At 29.2% G+C, this 21,023-nt stretch overlaps 1 protein-coding gene across 1 annotated transcript; it reads left to right on the top strand.

Moving 5' to 3' along the window:
- The first annotated feature begins 11,240 nt into the window (after positions 1 to 11,240).
- Positions 11,241 to 16,733, top strand: LOC142646076 (uncharacterized). Its single transcript, XM_075824095.1, has 2 exons — positions 11,241 to 12,906; positions 14,671 to 16,733. Exons 1-2 carry the CDS (start codon positions 12,876 to 12,878, stop codon positions 16,056 to 16,058), a joined length of 1,419 nt encoding a protein of 472 aa, XP_075680210.1. The 5' UTR covers positions 11,241 to 12,875; the 3' UTR covers positions 16,059 to 16,733.
- Positions 16,734 to 21,023: the final 4,290 nt, after the last annotated feature.

Genomic DNA, 21,023 nt, shown 5'->3' with positions numbered 1-21,023 from the left:
AAAAAGCAGAAGAAACTTTGTGTTTTTATTCTGATGTTTTTATGTTGTTGTTGCAAAGTTTTTTAAATCCCTCAGCAATCCAATTGACAAATGATGATGATTCTTTCTTAAATTCATTTTGTTGTTGTTGTTGTCACACATGAAAATGTTTCCTGAATATCATATGTCACACATGTGTTTGACGAATTAGTCGACGTAGAAGTCGTCGTCAGCAAAAACTTTTTTTCATCCTACGCTTTTGATTCTTTTTGATTATTTTTTCTTTTTTTTCATTTTCATTCCATTTATATACCGGTACTTGATTTGATTCATCATCAAGCATCTTTTTTTCGACAACGACGACTACGACGACGACGAATGATGACATGTTGTCACATCATCGTTTATTTTTTTGATTGAATTTTCTTTGCTTTCTCTCTCTCTCTTTCTGGCTCTCGACAGACACCGGGTGTCGGTCGATATCTTTGTTGCGCTCCATTTCTATCTTTTCATTTCGTTTCATTTCGTTTCGTTTCGTGAATTTTATCTTATTTTAAAATCATCATCATTTTATGTGAAAAATTTGAAAAGAAAAACGAAAGGTTTTCTTCACACATGAAATTCAAAACCAAAAGAAAGAAAGAAAGAAAAAAATTTAAAGAAATTCTCATAAGAATAATAATAATAATAATGACAAATGATGAAGAATAAAGACGACGACGACGACGACTACGAAGATGAAAAAAAAATTTAATTAAAAATATGCAAAGCTTATGATGATGTTTTTGCACCCAAAACAACAACAACAACAACAACTGAATGAAATGAATGGAAGAAAATCCGGCTTTTTTTTCAGCTTTTCATACTGAAAAAATTAGAAAAAAACGCAAGCGATTCATTTCGGTTCAATGCAATTTTGTTTTCGTTATTTTTTTTCGGTGTGAAAAATTCTTGTGTTAAATAAACATGTGTACAGAATATTTTTATCATCGTCAACAACAACAACAACAACAACATCAGCAAAAAAAATGTTTTCAATACCAGTTTATAATGATAATAATAACCGTTTTAAACAAACAGCAACAACAACAACCGTTTTTTTTTATTTGCATCCCGAAAATTTGGAGAAAAAATTGGAAAAAATTTTTAATTAAAAAAAAAAACTTCGTGGGGAAAAAAATGACAAAAATTAAATCGGATAAACACATCGGAAAAACATTGTGTGCTCATTGATCAATTTTTCAATTTTTGAATTTAACCGAAAATTTATTATAAAGAAATTTTTTTGCCCGAAAAAAAAACACTGTTATCTTTATCAACAACAACAACGATAATAACCGAAAAAATTTGTAGCCGGAAAATACAGATTAATGGCAGGTGCGGGAAAAAATAACCCAAAACTAAGGCAATTCATTTTCGACTTTTATCCCAATGAAACAAACAAATTCATTTTTTTTTCTTCAACTTGGTCTTTTGCCGTATATAGAAATAAATGAGGGTCTTGTGATACAAAGAATCGGTAGCGAATTCTGTGTGTGTATGTGATTAACGATTCTTCTTTTTTTAGAGAATTTTTTTTCCCAAACAAACATTTTGTTTCTTTAAATCCACGAAAGAAACAAATTACAAAGTGTATTATTATCCAAGAAAAAGAAGTGGGAAAAAAAACCTTTTGAAAAATTATAATTATTTTTTCTTTTTTGAAATGCTGTTTTTTTTTACAAAAATGAAATCTTTTGGGCGCCGATGGAAATGATAAATATCTTTGTTGTTGCTTTCACTTCTTGTGCGATTTTCGGAAACTTCCCGGGAATTATTCTGGTTTATTCTGGATAGATTTTTTTTATCGAAATTTCAACATTCATTGATTATGAAAAATTATTACATTATTAATTTGCTGCAAAATTATTAATAAACATCCACATTATTTACAGGTATTTTTTTCTAAAAGGTTTCCTTTTGTCACAATGTTTATGAATTTTATAATTTTCATTACATCATTCACATTTGGCTGTTCATTATCAAAAAAAATTCTACATACATTTAGATCAATCGATTGTTAATCTTCTTAGTTTGTTTGTTTTTTCCTTCCCAATTTTTCTCTTGTTCATATTTTAATTAAATTACTTTTAAACATTTTAGTCAGGAAAAAAAAACATCATCATTCGGCTTGTGACAATGTTTAAAAAAAACATGTTGTTATTTTCAATTGTTAACCCTTATTTACCCCCCGAAAAAAAAATTTTAACATGTTGAACAAATAATAATAGAAAACGTTTGTTCGTTTTTTCCTTGTTGAAGAAGTAGAAAAAAACAAAAATTCTTTCATTTTTTTCCCTCAAAAAAAAATTTAGTTAGTTAATGTTGAATATTCTGTGTTTGTCTTTTCTCTCTCTCTCTCTCTCTCTCTCTCTCTATCTGTATGTTTAAGTTCGTTAGTCAAAGGCAAACATAGAATATATACAGAATCGAAAAAGAAAATTATTCTGGCCTTAGTTAGTTAGCTAGTTAGTTAGTTAGGCCAAAACATTATCATCATCATAATCTTCATTTACTTTTTTCTTAATATTATTTCCATTATTTCAAATGATGATGAATATAAACACTGTAGTCAAAGGAGAAAAAAAATCTCAAGTTAGTAATTTACATTGAATCTGCTGTTCGGTAAAAGAAACTTGCTCGAAACATTCTTCTTCATTCATTTAGAATTGATAACCCTAATGAACAATAATTGCTACCCTTTTCAGCAACTGAAGAAAAAAAAACATTCTAAACATTCAGAATCTTCTCATATAATCATGATTATGATGAATGAATGAATAAATAGAACCAACATGGAATGAATTCAAAATGTAATAAAATCAAGCAAACAAACAAACAAACAAACAAAAAATGTGAAACTGAAAATGAAACAAATTCGATCACTATGTTAACATCAAGAATAAGAATTTGGTGATGATGATTTATACTGGGAAAAACCTAATATTCTTGAAATTCTTGCAATATTCTTGAATATTTGAACGCCAAAGAAGAATCCTATGAAGGTGAAAACAAACAAACAAGCCAAAAATTGATGAAAGAAAGAAAAAAATCTTTTTTTTTATTTAGTCAAATTCATTTTCCATTTTCATCATCATCATTATCATCATCACAATCGAATATGACTTTTTTTGGAATTGATTGCCTGAATACACACACACACTGAATATTGAAATGTGTGTATATTTTGATATCCATAATGATGATGATGATGATGATTATAATGAGAAACAACAACAACAACAACAAACGACCAACTGACTGATCAACAACAACAACAACAACAAAACATTGATGAATGGAAAATTTCAGTGAAAATAATAATAAACCAAAATGAATGAAATGAATGTCAAGAATTATTATGCTAATGATTATTGTTTGGTTGGTTGTTATAGTCTCATCATCATCGACATCCAAACGTTTTTTTTTTCATTATTATTATTCAGAATTTTCCATTCACTCATCACTCATCAACATCATTGTCTATGATAATGATGAAATTCTGGTGATTTTTGTTTTTTCTTTTCCAAATTCTGATTCAAATTCTGTATGATGTTTATTATTATTATGATTATTATTATTGTTTGTTTAAACAAAAATTCAAGAATTTCCAACAACAACAAACGAAGAATCAATATGATGATGGAACATATTTTGGGGTGATGCCCTACCCTTTGTTTTCATTTTTTTTTCTCCCTCTGCAAGTGTGTGTGTGTTAACATCGAGGAAAACACAGGGAGAAAAAGTGATGTTTGTACATGATTTGTCATTGACTGACTGATTGTCTGTCTGACTGACTGACTGAATGTTTTCATTGTTTGGTTGACTGGGTTCGTTGATTTTAGTTTTTGATATTCACATTTTCGATTGAAATGAATGATTTGTGAATCGATCAAACAAAACAAAACAAAACAAAAAAAAATTAATGAATAAATACGGTTTTTGCAAGGGGGAAAAACTTCTTCTTTTTGTTTATTCTTTTGTCTGGTTTCTGAATATTCTGATGAAGAATTGCCTTCGTTCACCGGGTTCAAGTGTTTGGAAAAAAAACTATTATTTGGATGGGTGATGATGCGGCAGTGGTGGGTGATGTTGGATGATGATGACGATAATGAATAAGCAAATAATAACGAGGGAAAAAAAATTTTTGAATTATGTAGAATTTGGAAAACAAAAACAAAAGCAAAAACAAAACGAAAACAAAAAAAGTTATAATGATTTCCAATGAAAAATATTCAGAAGAAAAAAATGTTTTTTCTCCGGTAAAATAACCGAAAATAACCAAAAGTTTGGCTGAAAAATATGTTCAATGGGTATCAATATTTGGTTTGGATATGACCAATGAAATATTATTGCTTCAAAACAAACAGAATTTACATTTTTTGTTTTTGTTTTTGTAATTTGATAATAAAGTTTTACAAAATTTGCTTTTTGTTGTTTAAATTACTGAACAAAAAAAAACAAATATTTTGATCCACCATCATCATCATTATCTGAACCAAAAGTGACTTTTCAGTTTTTTTTTTATTTTCGTTTTCGTTTTTTTTACATTTTCATAATCAAAATGAAATTGTAAAAATCCAATTTGTTTGTTTTACAGATTCAAACAAAAAAAATTGATGCCATAAAACAAACGAAATTCACATTTGAAAACTTTATATTTTTGAATTCATTCATTCATTTAAAACTACAAAAAAAATTCAAATGAAAAAATTCAACAATAATAATAAAAAAAAAACAATAAAAATTGGATACATTTAGAATAATGGGAGAAGATCAAACAAAAATTGGTAACAAAAAATTCCTTTCAATGTGATTCTCAATGAACACAGAATCTCTCTCATAGGATTTTTGGTCATTTTTGTTTGATTTCATTCAGATCATATACACACACACACATACACAGACAGTTGCTGTATGTTTTTTATATTGCCTAATTTAGTTTGATTTGATTCGATTTATTTTTTGTTTTTTGTTTTGTTTTTTGATGATGACGATTCTTTTTCAAACGACGACTATTGTCATCCATTCAATATCTATTTTTGATCAAGTTTAAAGTATTTTTTTTTTTGTTTCATCTTCGTTCAATGTTCACTTTATCACATTGCATTCTACTTACTTTTTGATATTTTATTTCATATCAAACAGAAATAATAATAATAAAAAAGAAGAAAAGGAAAATTCTTTATGATTACTGATTAATGTCTGATCAATGTTATTCTTTTTTTTTGTTGTTACAATGGGCAAAATTCTTCGGACCATTTACGTTTGCCAATATTCTTCTTCTTTTTTGTTGGGAAACTTTACAGAATTACGACCATTTCTTACTATCCCTATTGTTTGATAAAATAAAATTTCCTTGAAAATAGTTTCTATTGAATTTTTTTATTTTTATTTTTGTCAAGATAATTTTTAAATTAAAATGCATGTCAACGATTCACAAGATCTACTGCAACTGAATTTCTCTCTCTCTATCTCTCTCTGTGTCTATCAGATCGATCAATGCGTAATTCGTGCCTTTTGTGTCTCTATTCATTCCTTTTCTAAATTCTTTCTTTCCAAAGGGCAAGAATATTAAAAAAATAACATCCAAATGAATCGATCCATTTGAATTCATGTCGTTGCCAGAAAAAAAAAACAAATTAGTACTAATTGGATCGAAATAGTCAAATTTATCATCATCATCTTGATGATGGTAAGGTATTTTACATTTCTTTGAATCTTTAAATCCAAATGTCATGAGAATTCTCGTGTTTGATTCTCATGTTTCAATCGTGAGTTTGTAAGAATAAAACCAGTCGAAATGAAAGATGAAACATTATTGATGACCAAACGATAATGTTTTTTTTTCATTTGCAATTCATTTAGACTTCTGAATATTCATTTATCAATCAATCCAAAAAACATTTTTGGCTGTTGATGATCCAAATCAATCGATTGAATAATAAATTCTTGTGAATAATGGCAAATGGAAAGAAGTGTTAGTTTAACGATGATGATGATAACTTTTGATCGAAGAAGAAGCGAAAAGCAAAAAAATTCATTTGCGTATTTGGATCAAGTTATGGTTTAGCCAAAGGCAAAACCAGTCCCAAAAAAACTAAACAAAAAAAAAAATATAGAGCACGAATCGATCTTGATCACGATCAATTTTTGTTTCTTCATTCTACCAAACCGCTCAAAGTCAAATATTATGATTAGGATGAAGATGATGATAAGACTAAGAAGCAAAAAAAGTTTTTTCTTCCTTTTTTATCACTCAATCATCTCAAATCATCTGGATGAATGAATGAATGAATGAATGAATCGACCGGTACAATAGTGCCCATCCATTAGATTGATTATATTATCTGATGATGATGATGATTCTGAGCGAGCGATTTTCCATCTCTCTCTCTCCATCTCTCTCAATATTCATTTTCGAGAATTTCATTTGCATTTTTGTTGGCCAATTCTATTTATTGAGCGTTTTTTTTCTTTCAGCTCAACCAGAATCAATGTTTCATCAAAAAAAAAAAAAAAAAAAAAAAAATTTCTCCTGGGACAATTATTCTGGGTTAATCTGACCAATGGTTGTTGTTTTGGGTGAATTTGGTTGATTTCAACAAATATATAACAAAATTGAAATTTAGTTTTTGCCTGAAACAAACAACAAGATACAAAGATACAAAGATTCATCCATGAAACTAATCAAACTTGTTATGTTTTGTTTTTTGATTGGAAAATATTCAATTGAAGAAAAAAAGTTTCTGAAACAACATTGAAAATGACAAACAAAATCGATAAATTGAAAAAAACGCTAATGAGCTTCTTTATTTTCTTTATTTTGTCGTTGTTTGTTTGTTTCTCCATATGCATGTCTTATCCGATTGAAAAAATTTCGGTTCTAATTTGATTAATGTTTGCATCATTATCATCAATGAAGAAAAACTAAATAACCAAAAGATGTTTTTGATGAAACTTTTGTTTCAAAATAAAAAAACAACATTCCATTACTCTGTTGTTGTTGTTTTTTTTAAAGTTTAATTAAATTAAATTATTAAAAATTATTATTGGAATTTTTCTTCTGTAGAAATCTTGTTTAACATTGTCGACGTCGTTGTCGTTGTTCGGAAAATTACCCTGTACGGAAAATTTCTTCTTCTCTCACTCATTTTCCAATAAGGTTCAACATTTTATTATTGGAGTTTTGTTTTTGATGAAAAAAAAATTAATTTTAATCATCAAAATTAATTTCAAATTGAATTGAATTGGCTGAAAATCAATGGTAACCCAGGTAACCAAGGTTTTCGTGTTTTAACTTTTTTTCAAACAAGGAATTTTCAAATTTTTTTTTGTTTCACTGATGTAATTCAATTTAATTGCTATTTTGTCTGTTTGTTCTGTGTAAAAAAAAATTTCAACTAATTTCATTGATCCATTTTTCATGGTTTTTTGTTCAATTTCTCAAATTTCAACAAATTTTTTTCACGAAATTGATTTTTGTGTTTACAAAGATACAAGTTTTTTCTTTTTTTGATTGAAAAACAAAAGTTTACTTTGTTTTCAATCAAACAAATGTTTCAGAATCAATATGATGATTGGATTTTCTTTTTTTCTGGTTTGTTTTTCTTAATCATTTTCATAAAAGTTTTCGATGACAATAAAGATGACGTTATTATCCATTACAATTTTGGACATTTGTGTTGTGATGACCTTTTTCAATTGAAATGATCTCTCTTTGACTTACAATAGATTTGATCTCTGGAGAGAGCAAATACATCAATGAAATCAGAAAAGAAAAATTCAAATAAATCATTTTCCATTTGGCGTTTGGTTTGGCTGGTGGAAAAGAAGCTTGAACCAGAATTTTGGAGAAAGATGTGAGAAAGATAAATGGCTTGGAAACCAGCGAAAAAAACACGAATCAAACTAACCAGATTCTGATTTTGAATATTATTATTATTATTATTAGCAACAACATTTTTTTGGGTTGTTTAGTGAATGTTTTTTTCTTTCTTTCTTTTTGCTTGCTTGTCTGCGATGATGATCTTGACATTACCCTTGTTGAATTGAAACACGCAAACCAATTGCCGACAAAACAATTTGATGTTTTTTTTTGGTGCTTGTTTCTGGAAGAATATTTTTATGTCTGGAACCAAAGAAACAACCAAAGTTAGTTTGATTATTATCGATATATAACCAAACGAATCGAAGGAGAAACAAGAAGAAGAAAAAGAAGAAAATAAAAAAATTCAATGAACGATGAAACGAAACAGACAGAGAATATCGTATATTTCGCCTGCAACAGAACCACCAAATAAAATTGATTACCAAACATTAATCATATTTTCAAGAGAAAGAGAGAGAGAGAGAGAATCTTTCTGTGGTAAGTGTGTATGAATGGATATGTTTGGCCATTTTTTTGTGTGTGTGTTTCGATTCATCGATTATTGGTTCATCTTAAGCTTATGAATGGAGAATTCATCCTTCTTATTTTACAAAATATTACCACCAAGAACAAAAAGAACAAAAAAACAAACGATATGCAAGATGTGAGTGAGAAAAAAAACCATGAAAGATCAATATCAATTCGGAATATAGTTTACAAAATTGATTCAAATCATTGATTCTGGTACGAAAATAAAAAACATTCATTTGGATGTCTTGATTGCTTACAATGTGTGTGTGTGTGTGTGTGGTTATATCAAATTTCCATGTTATCGTTTTTTTTTTTTTTTTTTTGGTTCCAATGTTTGAAATGTTTGAAAATAATAAAATTCAAATTTATCTTACATCACCCACCACCACCACCATCATCATATTTGGATACAAATTGGATAAATATTCAATATCAAATGTGTGTAAAAGGGTTATTTTCCCTGGTAAAGAAAAACATATTGTATGTTTTTTGCTTTCTTGCTTGCTTGCTGGTTTTGAAAATGAAAATTATTTAATCAAAATGTCACACACACGTTGTCGATTTTTCGGTGGGGGAAGTAGAGGGGAGGAAATTCAATTGATTTACAGTGAAAACCCAGTTATAAGATGAGAAAAAAAAGGCACCCATCATGCACTCAGAAAAAGAAAAAATATATCATTCGTTTCTTCGAGAAAATCGGTTATGTAAATAATAAAAATTTTTTAGTTTTCAACGAAATCCGAATATGCAAGATTGAAAAAGTGATGATGGACATGAATGATTCTATAGAATGTGCAAACAATACAAATTTGAATTTGGTTGAAATAACTGAATGAAAAATTTGAATTTTTTTTTCACATCAATTTGAAATTAATCTCACTAGCTGCCTGTGATGTGTTATTTTTTTCTTTTCTCAAATCAAATCTGAAAAAAATTTCTTTTTAATTAAATTTTTTTTTCAAATTTGATTTTCAAGAGAAAATTCAATTTAACAAAAAAAAACTGAAAAAAATTGAAAATTGACAAGATTGACAACAACAAGGTATGAATTTTAGATGAATTTTTGTTGTTCTTAGCATCCGTCATTGTCGTCGTTGTTGTTGTCGTAAAATAATTGACGTTTAGTTCATTGAATTTTTCCAAAAAAAATGATGATTATAAAGAGAGTTTAATTGTCTGATATCCGGATTCAATTCAGAAATTCTGTTATTTTTTTAAAAAAATTTTCATCAAAATGGATTTCGACTTTCGACTGTTTCGCAAAAACAATTTCCGATTACAATTTGCAATTCGTAATGTTTTTTCATCTTCGGAAGAAAACAAGATTCGGAAATGAAATTTTCATTTTCTTCAAAAAAATAAAAATTCGACGAGATTTGAAAATTTGGTAAAAATTTTTAAATCTCAAACAGAAGTGGATAATTTTTCAAATTCGTTCAAATTTTTTTTTTTCCATTCAATCTTTCCATTGAACTTAATATTAATAAAATATAACCCCTGAGATAAGCACCGCCTTTATTCTGGGCCGCAATCTTAATCACAAAATCATTCTCGTCCGCCCATTTTTACACATCTGTAAATGGATTTTTTCTTTTCTATTATTCAATGAATGGTCCGAATAAACCGAAATGTTTTCTTTCTTCTTCTTTTTTTCTGGTTAAAAAACGAAAAACGATGATTTTTGTTTTCGATTTGCGTCGAATAAGATGAAGAAAATAAACATCGTTTATAGTGGAAATCATCGACAACAATGACTGTCGACTGATCGGATCGACCGTTTTGGTCGAACTGGACGGATTCACCAAAAAAATGTGCAAAGAAATCTGGTTCTTCTTCGATGGAAATTGCACATTGATGATCGTCGACATTGCAACACAGTTTCTTTTCGTTTCTAACGAACCCGACAATCAACTATACACTTTGTATAATACTATGCTTACACACATAGAATAAATTGTTGCAATTTTTTATATTTGGCTCCCAAATTGTGATGATAATAATTTACAATTGGGTCCCTGGGTAATTTTTTTTTGTGTAGGGTAGTAGTAGTGGTAAATTGCTGCAATGGAATTTCATACGCACACACACACGTAATTCAATAGTAGTAGTGGTAGCAGTAATTCTTTTTTTTTTTTTGGTGCCGTATTCTTGCCGAATGAATACCGAGAAACTCAAAAAGAAGAAGAAAAATTCTGGAAAAATTCCATATACCGCGCGCACCGGACTTATGTACCGGATAGCAGTCAAATGTGATATAGAAGAATAACAACAAAAAAAAATAAGGGTCCGGAAAAAAATATATTGCGTTTGCGGTTACCAGAATATTGTAAAAAAAATCATCTATTATCCATGCGTCCATCCAAATGTTGCAACCAAGAATCGGCAGCAGCCGGTTCTGATTTCATAATCAGTAGCATCGGCGGCAATCTTTTCTTTGCAATTGGTCGGCATAATAGAATAGTGTTGCGTTGATTGCAACAACAGCAAGAATTTTGTTCATTCACAATGGAAAACAAAAAAAAACAGGCGCCGGAATGGCTCCACCTTTTTTCTTCAACCTCTTTATTATCCTTGTGGATCTTCTTCTTTTTCATTTCTCTCTCTTTCTCTGCCTGTGTTTGTGGATACCATATATTCAAAGAGCTACTGCAATTACGCGCGCAAAAAAAAACTGGTTTTTTTCAAATTTTCAATCCAAACACTACTGGGGATACTAACATTCATATGAACCACTAGCAATGAGAAAAATCATTGCTAGTAGTTCAAAAAAATGTTGCAGTTTTTGTATTTTATTTTTTTATATCGGGATTGTGTGTGTGTTGCATAAGCCGAATTTTGATGTCGAATGTCGATTCTCTTTTTCGTTTCGTTTCATTCTTCATCATTTCAGTTCAGTTTCGTATTTTACGTAAAACTTTATTGTATTTTTCTTTTCAGTTTGATTTCGTTCGTTCGTTTGTTCGTGTCATTTTTCTTTTAAAACATCCGTATCGCTTACGGTAATTTTTTTAAATTTTGTAAAAAAAACTTTGTGTTTTTCCCGTTTGTTCGTTTGTTTGATTGTGCAATTTCGACCAATTTTTTTCTGACTAATCTAGTCATTCTGATGATTCTGATCAACCGAAAACTGATTTGTTTTTGCTTCAAAAAAACCATCATCATCAACCACCAACCATCAAAAATGCCATCATTTATTTTGATTTTGATTCTTTTTCTTAACCTTGACTTTTATTAGTCAATAATTCCGCGTAAAATTCTGGGTTGATTAAATCAAGAATCCAGAATGGATTCTAAGAATCCACGAAAAAAACGGTCCATTCTCTAAACATCTTTGTAAAAACACCAAAAAAAATCTAGTCTCCCACCATCACATCAACTAGAATTTAAAATGAAAATTGATTTTAGTTTTTTCCAGCAACAGAAAACAACAACTAATGAACACATGTCACACAAATGGAAAATGAATTTTTTTCTTTTCTTTTCTTAATCCCCTTGTGCTTTGTTTGAAACAAAACAAAAAAAATAACATCCCGAATAGGAAGATTTTGAAGTTAAAAAAAACATTATCTAATTAAGAAAACAAAAAATGAAGAAATGAAAGAAAAAAAAACATTACTGGTTTTTAACACTTTGTATTCCACCATCATTCTGCGTGCATCATATCACTGATTCTTGATTAAGTAATGTTTTTCATTGTCACAAACCTGGCAAACAAGAAAAAAAATAAACATTTTTCCACATCCAACAACATTTCATCGGCAATATCCATATCATCTTTTGATCATTCGATACTCAATGATGATGATGATGATTATAATGTGAAGAAAGAATTCAATCATCAAGTAGCCATCACCGCTATCTGTTTGTAATCTATTTTTTTCCACATAGAGTGGGTGTGTTAGTATATGTTACGTGAATATCAGGGTGCGCTCATCACCATTATCATCATTATCATTGATTTAATCTAGTTTAAGTGTGTTGGCGTACGCCCGGTAAAGTTTTCAATTTCAATTTCTGAATGTTTTATTGCTGTGGGTTTTATTCGTCTGTGTGTGTCGGTGTTTTATTCAATAATGATTACTTTGTGGCAATAAATTCATTTCGCTAGTAACATTTTCCGGTTAACAAAAAAAATTTTCATTATCAATTTCTGACCACTTTGTACGGAATCCTACGCATTTTTGTTTTGTTTGGGAAAAAAATTCATGATAATGATAATGACGGCAATGAATCAAAGTGAATAATAATCGTTGAAAATTGATTTTTTCTGGCTTTTTTTTTGCTACTTTGTTTTTTTTCGGTTTTATGGCAATATCTTCGCGGGAAAACAAAACAGAGCAGAAATGCAATTTTACCGGGATTCCTTATGGTGAAAATTTGAATTTTTTTTTCAATGAAAAACAAAAATCAACAAAAAGACAAAACCAAAAGAAAAAAGAAAATCTAAATGTAAATAATGTCAACCGCAGCAGCTAAACGTTATCTTTGTAAGTATTTTTATTTTTATTTTTTTGATTAATATCTCAGTTCTATTTGATCTATCCATTTGTTCATTGCTGAAACTTTATTAATGAAAAAACATTTGGGCGCCATTCAATCAATAATAATTCCTTATCATTAGTCGTCTTCGGACATAAGATTTGGCATTCTTTTAGTCGATATTTTGATGAATTCAGATGTTCAATATGGAGAAAGAGAGAGAGAGAGAGAGAGAGAGAGAGAGAGAGAGAGAGAGAGAGAGAGAGAGAGAGAGAGAGAAAGTCAAATAGGGAAATGATAATAATCAAGAAAATGGAAAAGAGAAATAAAAAGGAGGCTCCCAATTGATCATGGCTCCACCCATTCAATTTTCTTCTTTTTATTCAATTTTTCTTTTTATTTGGTGGCCAAAATAAACTCAAACCAAACCAAACCAACAAACAAAACCAAACAACAAAGAAGGCGACAGAAGACGTTTCTTTCCATTGCACACATACACTGCTGTGTTTTCCCGTTTTTATTTTCTTCTTCTTCTTTATTCGGGTTGCCTATCTTTCTCTCTCTCTCTCCCTCTCTTTCTTTATTTCTTTATCGATGTGTGCCGGCATTTAGATTTTATTTTTTTCTTATTATATTTTCACTTTATAACATCAATTTTTGGAAGGCCTGCATTTTCTCTCTCTTTCTTGCTGTTTTTTTCTGTTGACGCCGGATTTTTTTTCCTTTCTTTCTTCACTGTTGTTGGCCTGTGTTGAAGAAAAAAAACGAAAAAGCCAAAATACGATGCGCCATTGGTAAATTGATAATGATGTTGTTTGTGAAGAAGAAGAACGGACACCAATCAAAAGGCAAAAAAGAGACAGACATTTTTGGCCAAACAAATATTGCCATTTTCTCTCACTGTTTTTTTTTCTTTTTGGCCATTTTTTTCAACCTATAAACAGAAAAAACAAAACAAAAATGGAATGTTATTGACGAATTACATTTGATAAATTACAATGTTTTTTTCAAGGGCGTATTATGGATGAATAGGATTTTTTTTTAATTTAAATAAAAGAATTTTCCGGATTTCAAACAAACAATTTGTGTAGAAATAGTAGTAATTTTCTGGGTTACAATAGTCAAAATTAGCCAGATAACCAATTATCCATTTATTTATAATGTAATTTGTGTTGGTTTGGGTGTATTTGTCAATGTTGTTGTTGTTGTTTATTCGCATCAATGAACCGATCATATTACCTATCTACCTTGAATATAACCACCACCAACATTCAAAGGAATAAGACTTTTTTTTTTTTGCATCATCATCCGGCCTTTTGCCTGCTTTTATCTGCTTCTGCTGTTTTCGCTTTTGTTTTGTTGAATGAAACCAAAAAAAAAAAACTAAACGGAAATGAGATTTTAGTTTGATGCGGCTTTTTTTCACCGAAAAAAGGCTTATTACGTGATTGAGTGTGTGTGGCGTAGGTGCATGCAAATTTTGAATTACACCTGTCATCTGTCTGTATGTTGATGATGAGGCCGGTTTTCTGTTTTTGGCTACTGTTTGTTTGACTAAAACCGGAAACAAATTAATAAAAACAGGTAGTAAAATGTGTGGCGTGGGTGAATAGCAATTAAAAAGTATTTAATGAATTTTTTCTGTCTGGTTTTTGGCACATCATAAAAATCTCGATTTATTTGATGTGGTTTGTTTGTTTGCTTTGTTTACAACATTGTTTGTTTGTTTGTCACCTAAATATTGATTGTTTTGTTTTTTTTGTTTTCATTAGATTCTCATTTCGGTAGTTCGACAACATCTACAACAACAACAACAACCGAAACAACAACAACAAAAACCGAAGCATCATCAACAACAACAAATAATGGAAAAACAATTGTAAACAATGAAGATGCTAATAGCCGAGAACAACGTGAACAACAAGATCGAAAAAAATCATTAATAAATGGCTTTTGTTCATCATTCAATGATGATGATGATGATTCTAGCAATGAGAATTCATCATCATCATCATCATCGACATCGGGTATTTTGAATGAATTAAATTCATCTTCATGTATGGCAACAATGGCAAATAGCATTGGAACAACAACGTCGACAACATTGTCCACAAATACCATAACGGCAGGTGAATCAATTACAAATGGAACATCATCTTCATCGGTTATTAACAATGACCATTCGAATCAGATTTTATCCGCATTTCATCATCATCATCATCATCAAACACAAGCATATCATCAACATCATACATCATTATTATCACCAACAAATGCTACTGTACCTATTACACCTGTTGTTGGTTCTACTGCTTCATTTTCATCATCAACAACAAAATTAATTGTTCCACCACCACCACCACCTCATCCTGTTGTTGCTGCTGCTGCTGCAGCTGCTACTGCTAATTCAACTTCAATCACAGGAATCGATTTAAATTCATTATCACCATATTTTTATCATCGTTATCAACAATTATATCATCAATTAAATCAATCAATATGGTCGAATGAATTACAACAGGCATTAGTTACTGCAAGTGGATTAGCAGCAGCAGCAGCTGCTGCTGCAGCCGCCGCTGCTTCTACTAATGGTGATAATTTCGATTCTGTTATCACAAAACAACCAGAAGAATCACCAAAATCACCAGAATCTATATCATCATCCACATCATCATTATCATCATCATCAACATCATCATCATCATCGAATGGTGTAATTGTTGTTGATGCACATGTGCCAGTGATTGTTGCATCAAACAAAAACGGTGAACAATTATCACCATCATCATCATCATTATCATTATCGACAGTTTCTGCTACTGATAATAATTCTATTATTATAAACAACAACAACAACAACAACAACCAAAATGAAAATCCAAATAATGATGATGAAGGAATTGATATTGATATGGAAATTGATGTTGATGAACAACAACAACAACAACAACATTCATCAATGAAAAAAGATATAAATGTTTCAACAACAACAACAACAACTTTGATCAATCAAAACAACAACAGCAACAACAATTCGGCTCCAGGATCATCATCATTATCGTCATCATCGATAAAGGTAGGTGTTGAAATTTTCATCTTTCTTTTCATCTACTTACTTTACTTGATTTTCTGTTTGACTTTTTTTTTCAACTTTGTATAAGTGTTTAATGATCGATTTTTTTTTTTGAAGAAAATCAAAAACAAGCAGAAAATTATCGATATATGAAAAACATTCTAATCATAATTTTGTTTGGAAAAAATTTCTCCCGGTCTGTTTTGTTCTTCATAATTCGTGTATGTCGTGACCACAAGCATTTATCGTTTGCTGTTTCGTATCGATTGCACTTGCATCATAGTGATGAGAGTTGGAGAGAAAGATGTTTATATCACCATCAATTATAATGATGATGATTATTATTATTGATATAATAATAATAATAATCCGGTCATAAAAAAATAAATAAATACCGGCATCACACTTATCATCACTTATTCATCCATACATCCATCTATCTTATCCATCCATCTATATTTATATAAAACATTCATCATATTGATTATGAAAGATTTTATGGATAAAATCTCATTGATCATCATCATTATTATTATTATTTGTTGTTGTTGTTGTTGTTGTTGTCTGATAATTATTGACGATAAATCGACAACATGATAATGATGATAATCGCTGATCGTTGATCTTTGATGGTTGATTTTGTTGAAACAAAAAAATGTATATTATGATGATATTTCGGCACGATTTAGACGTATAGATCGGATCAGATCAGATGATTTTGTCTAATATCATCTATATAATGACCGGTGTGAATTTGTAATTTTTATTTTTTTATTTCGTCTGATTTTGTTTTTTGTTTTTTTTACTTTGTAAATCTATAGATTTTCTTCGTTAAAAAACAACAACAACAAAAAGAAATTATACGCACACAAATTAGATTAAACTAAAGAGAAACAAAAAAAATTTGTTTAAATTTTTTTTTGTTGTTGTTTTTTTCATTTTCTTTAATTTGTTTCATAAAAAATTTTGAAAAAAAAATAATGATTACCCATCATCACATCATATAGTTTTTAACGTCTTGGTCACGAATTTCTTTCATTTCTTGCATTCGAAAATCACCACAAATGGCCAAATTATGATGATGATGATAATGGTGATTATTCGATTGTTGTTGCCTTAACTAGACATAAAACATTACACCCAAAGACATTTTTTGAAATGAAAACCAATTTTCTGTTTCTGTTTGATTGTTTTAAAGACAAATCTTTTTGGCTAATATAATCGGATAATGGTGGATGATGGGATACAATGTTGCGGGTATAATGCCGCAATAACCAAAACCAACAAACAAAAAACCCGATTATCATCGGATCGAATTATTATTATATTAACCATTTGATAATCATCTTTGATGATGAATGAATGAAATGGTATTAAATGGGGGGATAATAATAATAAGATCTAAATCAAAAAAACAACAACAAAATGATGATGCTAATAATAAAAAAAAGAATTAATCAAAGATGTTTATCTGTGTTTTTGATACAATCAAATTTTTTTTTGGCGGCACGTTTTTGAAATAAAATCTATTTTATTTCAAAGAAAAAAAAGTTTTTCTTTGATCCAATTTTCTTCGTTTTTTCTCTTTTCTTCGTTTTGTTTTTTTTTTTTTTTTGAAATCAAATGAATCACACATTAATTGCTTTGATGTTATTTTTGGCCCTGTTGTTGTTTTGTTCTAATCAGATTTTTAAAATCTTGCTTTCTGAAGTGACATACATTTGTGCAAGCCGAAACAAAAATTATTTAATTACATGGCCATGCAAACAATTTTTTTGTTTTCTTCTTTCTTCAAAATGGATTGATTAAATTCACATTTTTGTCGATTAACAAAATGCCGCTGTAGTTTTTTTGTAATGTGGATCATAATGGTCAATTATCCAATTTGTTTTCAATTCCAAAAAATGAAATAAACCTAAAAAAAACATCTGTTGATTATGATGATGATGATGATGGAATTGATGTTTAGAAAACATAAAAAAAATTACCAGCCATTTGTTGTTTTCAACATTCAGAACAAATTGTCGAGATGTTTTGCTTTTGTTTTTTAGAAACGAAAAAAATGATATGATGATTACTTACTGAATTGGATGTTATGTAATGTGATGATCAAACGATTATCTAATAATAATAATCATTTAATAGACACATGAATGGATGATTGTTGTTGGCTATTTCAACGTCGGTTGGATGCTTGATGAAGATCGATTGGCCAAAAAGAAGGGATGATGATAATTTAATAATAGCCATTTTCAAATTGTAGAGAAAGAGAGAGAGAATGAAAAATCCCAGTAATCATTTTCGACAATTTTATAAAATGATAATGTTGCTTTTGCTGTTGATGATTATGAAATTTGGAATCATTAAATCTACTATAGTTATGTTGGTGGTCATCATGTTTTTGGAAAAAAACGAAGTAATTTTCCATCAAATCAATTAATCCAATTTTCCCTTAGATTTGTAAAGTTTTTTTTAATTCTGTTCAAAAAATATTGTCTAAAATATCAATGCTTTATCAGATTAAACATTTTTTTTTGTTCCATTGAATAATGATTAGTGTTTTTTGAAGAAAAAAAATCATTAATGATTGATTTGTAATTAAGAAATTTGCATTTGGATTTTATTTTTTTTGTTCAAAATAAAACCATGAGAAATTAGCAACAGAAAAAACTTCATTACAAAAACCAACATCATTAGCAGATGATGATTTAACATTTAGATCCGATTATGATTTGACAAAAATTTTTTTTTCTTTTCCTGGGCAAAAAAGTAATTTCCCGGACAGAGAAAGAAAGAAAAAAATTCATTAATTCAATTAACGGTATTGCTTTTCAAATCAACCGGTTATTTTTTTCATTTTTTTCTTTTTTCGTTCAACCGGCTCAAATTACATAATCAAATTGAAATTTTGGTTGGTTGGTTGATTTTTTTTGGGTTTCTCTTGTTACTCATTCGACATTAGTTTATTTTTTCCATAACAATCAAACCATATATCCATACAGTGATGGAATCAATCGTATCGATCGTATTTCATCATAATAATAATAATAATAATTCTCATCAAAAGCCAGCAGCCAAAAGAAAAACCTTGATTGAATTGAAATTAAAAACTTACATTTTTTTTTCTTCTTCAATTGGTTCCCAATGGAAAAAAAATGATGAAAAAAAATGAAAATTTCACACGCATCAGGTTTCATTCATCATCAAACCAAAAAATCATCTTAATGATTCTGACATCGTTATTATCGAAGGCGTGAGAATCCGGTAGTATTTTCTAATTTTTGTTTGGTTGTTCGGTCATCATGATGATCGTCCAAACAAAAAAAAACACGATAATCATTAAAACTTTACCGAAAAGTTAAAAAAAAAACCCAAATTTTCACAGAGGATGAACAAAATGATCATCATCAATCGATTGATCGGTGTAAAAAAATTATTTGTCACCGTCTTATCACACACACATATAAGAAAATTTATTAATCAATAATCGAATGTTGTTGACACAAAACATGATTTTTTTTTTTTTTGATTGAAAACATCTTATGTACCGAGAGTTCATAGAAAGAAAGAAGAAATGTCATAAATGTCAGATTTGTTGTTGTTGCCTTGTTGTTTTCTGCTATGTGAATCTCTTTTTGCACCTGATGCTGATGATGATGATCATACCTATCTTATCACCGAATTGTCACACAATTCAATGGCCAAAAAAAATAATGATAGTTTTTCGATATTTGTTTCCATGTTCAAAGATCAATCAATCATCAAACAAAATTGGTTAATAATGATGATTTTTGCTTTATTAATGTTCCGGTTGAAAAACATACGAGTGAAATATGGCAATCATCATTTCTTTGAACAGAAATCAAAAATGTCATCTTTTTTTTTTTCGTTTGCTTTGCTTTGTGAAAACAGATTATGGTTGAAAAAAAACAACAACATTTTTTTTTCCTTTGTTCATAATCAGTTTATCCAATAAATGTAGGATGGTAATATTTTCTTTTGGCCAAATATTGCTACAATGTCAATCAATCAATCAAAATTTAAAAAAATAAAAAAACAAAAATCAAATGATAAATCATTCGACCATATCCACATAATGGATGTTTGCTACAGCAGCAGTTTTTTTTTCGTTGGCTACTTTTTTTTCCGTTACATTTTTGTTGTTTGATTTTGGAAAATTTTGCCCACGAAAAAAAAAGAAAATTCAACAAATTCTTGCAGGGAATTTTCTGCGATTTCAAATATTCATGTCACGCTATTCCGTTTTTTGTTTTGGATGTTGTTGTTGTTAACCATCAGTGATGCAAATTGATTGACACTTTTTTGTTTCTTCTCTCACTGAAACAGTGAAAGAAATTCCTGATGAATAATTTTTTCTGCAAGTTTTTTTTGTTTTGTTTTCACTGAAAATCTTGTGTGACAGGTAAACGAAGAACAAAAATACTGTTACTGTCGACAATGAGAATGTTCAATTTATGGAAATTTTCTTTGTTTTTTTTTTGTTTGTTGCCCGAAAAAAACAACAAAAATCATCATTTCATTTCATTTATTTTCATCATGTTTCATGCCAGTTTTGGATGAAAGTAAATGTGTTTTGTTGTTTTTGTTGTTGTTGTTCCAGGATCAAATTCTTTTTTTGGTTACTTGGTTGTGATTGGAAATATTCTGGTTTCAAAGTTTTTTATTTTCTGGCAATAAATAATAATTTCAGAATCGTACAGTGAGAGAGAGAAAATCAACAGCAAAACGAAATTCCATTATGACGATTGAAAATGGAAAGCAAAAAAAAACAACAACAGGAATCGGTTCCATTCTCATCATCATCGATTCTTCATCAAAAAAAAAAAATTCTTTTATGAAATCAAACGTTTCATTTTTTTTATTGTTATTGTCGTTATCAATGTTTTTCTCTCTTTTTTTGCTTTGCTGATTGCTTGCCTACCACCAAAAAACACAAAAAAAAGAATCGATATTTTTGATAAACCGAATTGACGAACGAATGATTACAAAAGGGTTTTTCGTTTCTTTTTTCGTTTTGTTTTGTTTTGCATT

Source organism: Dermatophagoides pteronyssinus, unplaced genomic scaffold (genome assembly GCF_027571235.1).
Source record: "Dermatophagoides pteronyssinus isolate colony J.1.1.1.1 unplaced genomic scaffold, Derpt_VIB-CSIC_2022.12 sq0048, whole genome shotgun sequence".
NCBI lineage: Eukaryota > Metazoa > Arthropoda > Arachnida > Sarcoptiformes > Pyroglyphidae > Dermatophagoides > Dermatophagoides pteronyssinus.
This window is presented reverse-complemented; position numbering and strand designations above follow the sequence as displayed.